This window comes from Halichoerus grypus, unplaced genomic scaffold, assembly GCF_964656455.1.
Source record: "Halichoerus grypus unplaced genomic scaffold, mHalGry1.hap1.1 HAP1_SCAFFOLD_92, whole genome shotgun sequence".
Lineage (NCBI taxonomy): Eukaryota > Metazoa > Chordata > Mammalia > Carnivora > Phocidae > Halichoerus > Halichoerus grypus.
The window spans coordinates 95258-102482 of NW_027555023.1; the positions used below are offsets into that span (position 1 = coordinate 95258).

General features: G+C 39.9%; 1 protein-coding gene across 1 annotated transcript; it reads left to right on the forward strand.

Annotated features, from left to right (window-relative positions):
• Positions 1-522: 522 nt before the first annotated feature.
• Positions 523-1613, forward strand: LOC144380705 (olfactory receptor 2B8). The gene has a single exon (XM_078065545.1). The coding sequence runs from the start codon at positions 675-677 to the stop codon at positions 1611-1613; it is 939 nt and encodes a 312-aa protein (XP_077921671.1). The 5' UTR covers positions 523-674.
• Positions 1614-7225: the final 5612 nt, after the last annotated feature.

Consider the following 7225-nt stretch of genomic DNA (forward strand, 5'->3'; position numbering starts at 1 on the left):
TGGTTTTATACCATACAAAAAAATCTCCACAGATGTGTAGCTTTCATAAATATAGTATCTTAGAGAGTTAATTCTGACACAATGTTTATATGCAGAACTATTAGTGATATTTTGAATGTAATTGAATTATTTGTATAAGTACATTCTAGGTCTTAAATTCCTATATCTGAATGCATTTTCAAGTTTATTTTGTATTATATTCTATTGCATGTGAGGTGTGTACAAATCCAGTTGTGTACAATCATGAGAAACACATTTACAATAACGTCTCTCCCTCTGTCTGCATCTCTTTCTGATACTTTCTGATTGTTCTCCCTCTTTTTCCCTTATCCCCATTCTCTCTAAAGTGTATGTACATACTTCTAGTACTTTAAGTCTCTTTAAACTCAGACTGAAAGATCTTGCATACCTATGACTGATGCCAACACAAGGTCCATTATTTCATTTTTCTTATATTACATATTAATGATTTACTTTTCATGATAATGTGGAACTAAATTGGTATAGCTATCTCAATTTCAATCATTTATTGAAATAGTTACTTGTAATATCCCATGGCCATGTCTTATAACATGATAGATTCACCTCCCCAGCAACTTTTTTGTTTTTTAAGATTTCTTTTAAAAATTACTAAATGCTTGGTCCTGACAGCAGGAAACATGTGCTAACAGAGGATGGAACAGAAAAATGGCAGTTCTTTCACTGGGTTTATCCTGCTGGGTTTCTCTGACCGGCCTCAACTGGAGCTAGTCCTCTTTGTGGTTCTTCTGGTCTTCTATCTGTTCACTCTGCTGGGAAACACCACCATCATTGCCTTGTCCCACCTGGACCCACATCTTCACACTCCCATGTACTTTTTCCTCTCCAACCTAAGCTTTCTGGACCTGTGTTACACGACCAGCACTGTCCCGCAGCTCCTGGTTCATCTCAGGGGAGCTGACAAGTCTATCTCCTTTGGTGGCTGTGTGGCTCAGCTCTTCATTTCTCTAGGGTTAGGATCCACAGAATGCATTCTCTTAGGGGTCATGGCATTAGACCGCTATGCAGCCATCTGCAGGCCCCTGCAGTACACAGTGATCATGCACCCCCGTCTCTGTGCCCTCATGGCTTCTGCATCGTGGTTCATTGGTTTTGCCAACTCCTTATTGCAGACAGTGCTCATCTTCCTTTTACCACTTTGTGGAAGAAATAAAATAGACCACTTCCTTTGTGAGGTCCCCCCACTGCTCAAGCTTGCCTGTGTTGACACCACTGTGAATGAGTCTGAGCTCTTCTTTGTCAGTGTGATCATTCTCCTCATACCTGTGGCATTAATCATCTTCTCCTATGGTCGGATTGTCAGGGCAGTCTTAAGAATAAAGTCATCTGCAGGGCAGAGGAAAGCGTTTGGGACATGTGGGTCCCACATCACAGTGGTCTCCCTGTTCTATGGCACGGCCATCTACGCTTACCTCCAGCCCAGCAACAACTACTCCCAGGATCAGGGCAAGTTCATTTCTCTGTTCTACACCATCGTCACCCCCATGGTCAACCCTGTCATATATACACTGAGGAACAAGGATGTGACGGGAGCAATGAAGAAGGTGCTTTGGAGGGGCCACGGCTCCAGATGACTGGGTGGGAAGACTCTTTGATGGAAGACTTTAACTGCCAGAGTTTTTAAGATGATGGTGTCCACCCCATATCATCTAAATGTTCCTCTGACATCTCTCAAGGGAAATTCCTACCTGATGCTTGAATGCAAGTGAGTGCTCAAAATCTAAGTTCATGGATTCATGAGGCCTCCAGAGATGCTGCCTTAGTGTTTCTAGAGCATCTGCATCCTATTCTCATTTTAAAAAAGCTCCACAGGTTTTTCATATTTCCCCCTCATTTGGGAACACTATTCCATTCCTTCGTGCAAGAAGACACGCACATACCATAAAGTCATAGGGAAAATAAGAATACAAATGACTAAAACACTGTAAGAAATATTAACCTTGTGGCATTTTTCTAGGAAACTGTTGGAGGCATGTCACTTATTCTTGCGTTGTGATCATGGCTCTATTACGAGGTCCGTAGGTTGACTGTATCACAGCTTTTTCATAGAAGTAGGTGGGCAACTGCGGGAAAAACAAACTTTTAGCTCAGAGAAAAACCTATTAACATCAATCCTGATAAATCCATTCAGATATCAGGCCCTAGTATGACGACACCAGTGTGACGTGGTTTTATGTAACCTTCAAGTCACAGACGTAGAGGGTGTGATGCATTACCGCCAGGGACAGTGGGGGCACCGGCTGGTGATACGGCAGGGGTGCTGATGTGTAAGTCTGCGCATGGCCGGAGAAGCACAACGGGAGGTCTGCGAGCTGTTTCTTTTAAGCTTGTGAGCCACCTTGTTAGTTAAAAATGACTGTTGAGGACAGTGTCATATCTGAACAGTACATGACACAAGTCCTATTTTATATTTGATCTATTTTACCTACAGCAATGCAGCAGAAGTTCCAAAGGGTAAAATACATTTAGATCCTCTCTTCATGCCATTTTATAAATTCTTTGATCCAGGCGGCAACTGATCAATGCTTTTGTATCTCACATCTACCAAGAGCCCCATATATTTCCATGCAGTAACATACTATACAAATATAGGAAATGACCACGATGTCACAAGAAATGCCATGCTCTGTGGAGCTTGCTTAAATGTAAAGGATGGAATAAAATGTATATTAATTATTAAACATCTCCATATGTCTAAACTTTACAAATAGCCATCTCGTTATGAACTGTCATACAATTCTGAATTAGGAGTAATAAATATAAATATAAACATCGCAGAACAATTGAATCTGACATTGTAGTCCTTCAATCTTAACTTAAGTTTGCACGTAAGTGTGTTTTAGGGTACGGGTCTGGGTTTTTGTATATGTGTGTTGTCACAAACAGTGTATTTTCCCACGGAGGCTGGAGCTTTGGCAATGCCATCTTCATAGGAATGTTTCTGAGTTTTGGTAGGTTTTCCCAACATGTAGCCCAGTGCAGGTAAATGTGTTTGTGTCTTGGACTGGACACATATACATAACAAGTGTACTTACTGTTCCCTATCCTGACAGCTAGCTAGCATCCTCCAGGGCCTTGAACCCCCTGAGCTGGTCATGCTCATGACAAGTGATCTTTGTATAGAGACAGCATGTGGAGGCTGGAAATGCCAGCCAGGGGAGATTATGCACACGGTCAGGTTCTCTCCGCATCTCTAGAAGCATCACAGTGTTCCCACTTGAACACCTGGGATATAGCTTGACACCATAGTGATGTTTCATATATGCCAGTAGAAAAATAGTTTTGTAATACTGTTTATCCCCAATGGTGACAAATTTCCCACTCTCCATTATGTTTCAACCACATCCTGACAGTTATATCAAAATGGTCACTTTAAAATCCCTCAGATGAACTCTCTTTGGTGCAAAAACCCTCCAGGTCTCATGAAACCACACAGCCTATTGTTCTGTGTGAGCATCTACTTCTCTGCTCTTAAGGACACACAGAGCCCTGGGGTGAAACAGATTTATTTCATTTAATGAATGTTTGAATGGCATTTGGATGTTTCTGTTACATGGGAATAAATTATAGAGAACAAAGTTCTCTGGGATCCATGCTAAAATAAAAAAAATTATTTGAAAGTCCAAACACAAGTTCACAATTGTTCCATAACATTTTTCTAATGTTAGGAATCTGCCTCCCCACACACTCCATGCTTTGTCTACAACAGATTCCAGGTTGTGTAAATTGTCACCAATATTATTTGAACTGTTTCCTTTTGAATTTTCATCAATAACTGTGGCATGACTGTGGGACTGTATCCAAGGCTTAGCTAAATTATTTTATTCCATCCGTCTTTAACATCCGGCTGTCAGGACAATCATTATGCTCTAGCTCTTCTTCCAGCTCTTTTGCTTTCTGAGGAACGCAGGGTGCATATCATCAGCTCAGGTAATGGGTGATTGCAGAGACCCAAAATGTCCAACTTGCATGAAACACAATTCCTTTTTTTGTTTCAACTGTTTTTGTTGGTTTGAAATTACTTTATATATTTTATTTTAGCTTTTTAATGAAGTTTTTATTTCCATTAAAGTATAGTTAACATACAGTATATTATTAATTTCAGGTCTACAGTATAATATTTCAACAATTCCATACAACACCCAGTGCTCAATTTAAGTGCCCTCCTTCATCTCCATCACTTAGTTCACCCATCCCCCCCTATGTTGTTCTATATAGTTGTCCTGTTTCTTGGTTTGTCTTTCTCTCTCTTTTCTTCCTTTCCTCATTTGTTTTGTTTCTTAAATCCACAGACAAATGAAATCATATGGTATTTATCTTCCTCTGACTGACTTATTTCACTTAGCATAATACTCTCTAGCTCCATCCATGACGTTCCAAATGGCAAGAATTCATTCTTCTTTATGACTAATATTCCATTGTGTGTGTGTGTGTGTGTGTGTATACATATATATATCACATCTTCTTTATCCAGTCATCTATTGATGCACTCATGAGTTCCTTCCATAGTTTGGTTATTGTAAATAATGCTGCTATAAACATAGTGGTGCATGTATCCATTTGAAAGATCTTTTTTTAGGTAAATACCCAGTAGTGCATTACCTGATGTTAGGTTTGTTCTATATTTGACTTTTTGAGGAACCTCCATACTCTTTTCCACAGTGGCTGCACCAGTTTGCATTCCCACCAACAGTGCAGGAGGGTTCTTTTTTCTCCACATCCTCACTGACACTTTCTTCTCGTGTTTTTGATTTTAGCCATTCTGACAAGTGTGAGGTGATATCTCCTTGTGGTTTTCATTTTCATTTCTCTGAAGAACTGTGATGTTGAGCATCTTTTCTGTATCTATTGAGATCTGTATGTCTTCTTTGCAGAAATGCCTGTTCATGTCTTCTGCCCATTTTAAAAATTGGATTATTTTGGTTTTTTGGGTGTTGTATATATAAGATCTTTACATATTTTGAATACTAACCCTTTATCAGATATGTCATTCATAAATATCTTCTCCTATTCCATAGACTTTCTTTTTGTTTTGAATCACAATTCTTTTTTTCCTAAAAACTGTTTTGAAGTTACTTTATTATCTTTTAATTTTTAATTCCAGTATAGTTAACAGAGTGCTATACTAGTTTCAGGTGTATAATATACTGATTCCACACTTACGTCATCACAAATTTACTCTTTGTTCGCCGTCACCTATGTAACCCATCCCCCCACCATCTCTACTGTAGTACAAGTCAGCACAGAGAGGCTTGGGGGATTCTCAGATTATGTGTCCCTACCTTCGTAGGCTGTTCTGGCTTTAGGACTGTCATTTGGTAGCATATCTGCAGTGTGTCGAGTGTAAGTTCTAAACAGACCCTCTACATCATGATGAAATTACTACTAGATCAGTAATCAGAGTACACCCACCCCTGTAAGACCCTCATGTATCTCATAGTCTGTGCATTTCATGGTTACTCTTTGCCAGAGTTCTGCTCTGTCCAGGCTCACTGAGGAGGGATGAACAGGTTATAGATCCCTGTGAACCCTTTCCTTTGCAGGTGACTTCTTTTAAGATGCTTGTTTTGTAACACAGGTGAGAGCTTCTTTCATCATTGTGGTATTGTAGCATATTTCAGACCTGGTCCTGCAGACTCTGGGAACCACTGTGTATGGAAATGTGGTTTGCTGGGAAGGTGGGCTCTGTGTAAATGCAGAAATGAGAGGATGAATTACTGTTGATCAGAGGGGTCAGGGGATGGGATCCCTGAGATGGCCTTAGGGACAGGACACTTGCTTTGGGGAGGGACACATTTCCTTCTTCCCTACCCCAGGGTTCAAATGGATACATGCACCACTATGTTTATAGCAGCATTATTTACAATAACCAAGCTATGGAAGCAGCTCATGAGTGCATCAATAGATGACTGGATAAAGAAGATGTGATATATATATGTGTGTATACACACACACACACACAATGGAATACTAGTCATAAAGAAGAATGAATTCTTGCCATTTGGAATTAAATGGAGTTTAATTAATGTTTTGGAATTAAATGGAGATGACAGAGAGTAACAGGAGAAAAAACCCAAAGTTTTATTACCTGCATATGGAGGCCCAATAAAGTAATTGAGATTCAAAGAAATGATCAAGGCAGGCAGTTTTTATACCTTTAATACAGAGACAAGAAATGTGTGAGGAATTACAGGATAAAGAAAACAAGTGTTTGGGAGCTTTAGTTAGGAAGAAATTCTAAGTGGAATTTTTTTTTTTATGTTCAGTTAGCCACTGTACGGTACATCTTTGGTTTTTGATGTAGTGTTCGGTGATTCATTAGTTCCATATAACACCCAGTGCTCATCACAACACATGCCCTCCTTAATACCCATCAACTGGCTGCCCCATCCGCCCACCCCCCTCCCTTCTGAAACAGATTGTTTCCCGCAGTCCATAGTCTCTCATGGTTCGTCTCCCTCTATGATTTCTCCTCCTTCATTTTCCCTCCCTTCCCCTATCATCCTCCTAGATATTCCTTATATTCCACATATGAGTGAAACCATATGATAATTGTCTTTCTCTGATTGACTTATTTCACTTAGCATAATCCGCTCCAGGTCCTACTATATTGGTGCAAATGGTAGGTATTCATCCTTTCTGATGGCTGAGAAATATTCCATTGTATATATGGACCACATCTTCTTTACCCATTCATCTGTTGAAGGGCATCTCGGCTCCTTCCACAGTTTGGCTATTGTGGACATTGAGGCTATGAACATTGGGGTGCATGTGGCCTTTCTTTTCACTACATCTGTATCTTTGGGGTAAATACCTAGTAGTGCAATTGCTGGGTCATAGATTAGCTCTATCTTTAACATCTTGAGGAACCTCCATACTGTTTTCCAGAGTGGCTGTACCAGCTTACATTCCCAGCAACAGTGTAGGATGGTTCCCCTTTCTCCACATCCTTGCCAACCCTTGTTGTTCCCTGTCTTGTTAATTTTTGCCATTCTAACTGGTGTAAGGTAGTATTGTGGTTTTGATTTGTATTTCCCTGATGGCTAGTGATGTTGAACATTTTTTCATATGTCTGTTAGCCATTTGCATGTCTTCTTTGGAGAAGTGTATGTTCATGACTTCTGCTCATTTCTTAATTGATTATTTGTTTTTTGAGTGTTGAGTTTGAGAGGTTCTTTATAGATCT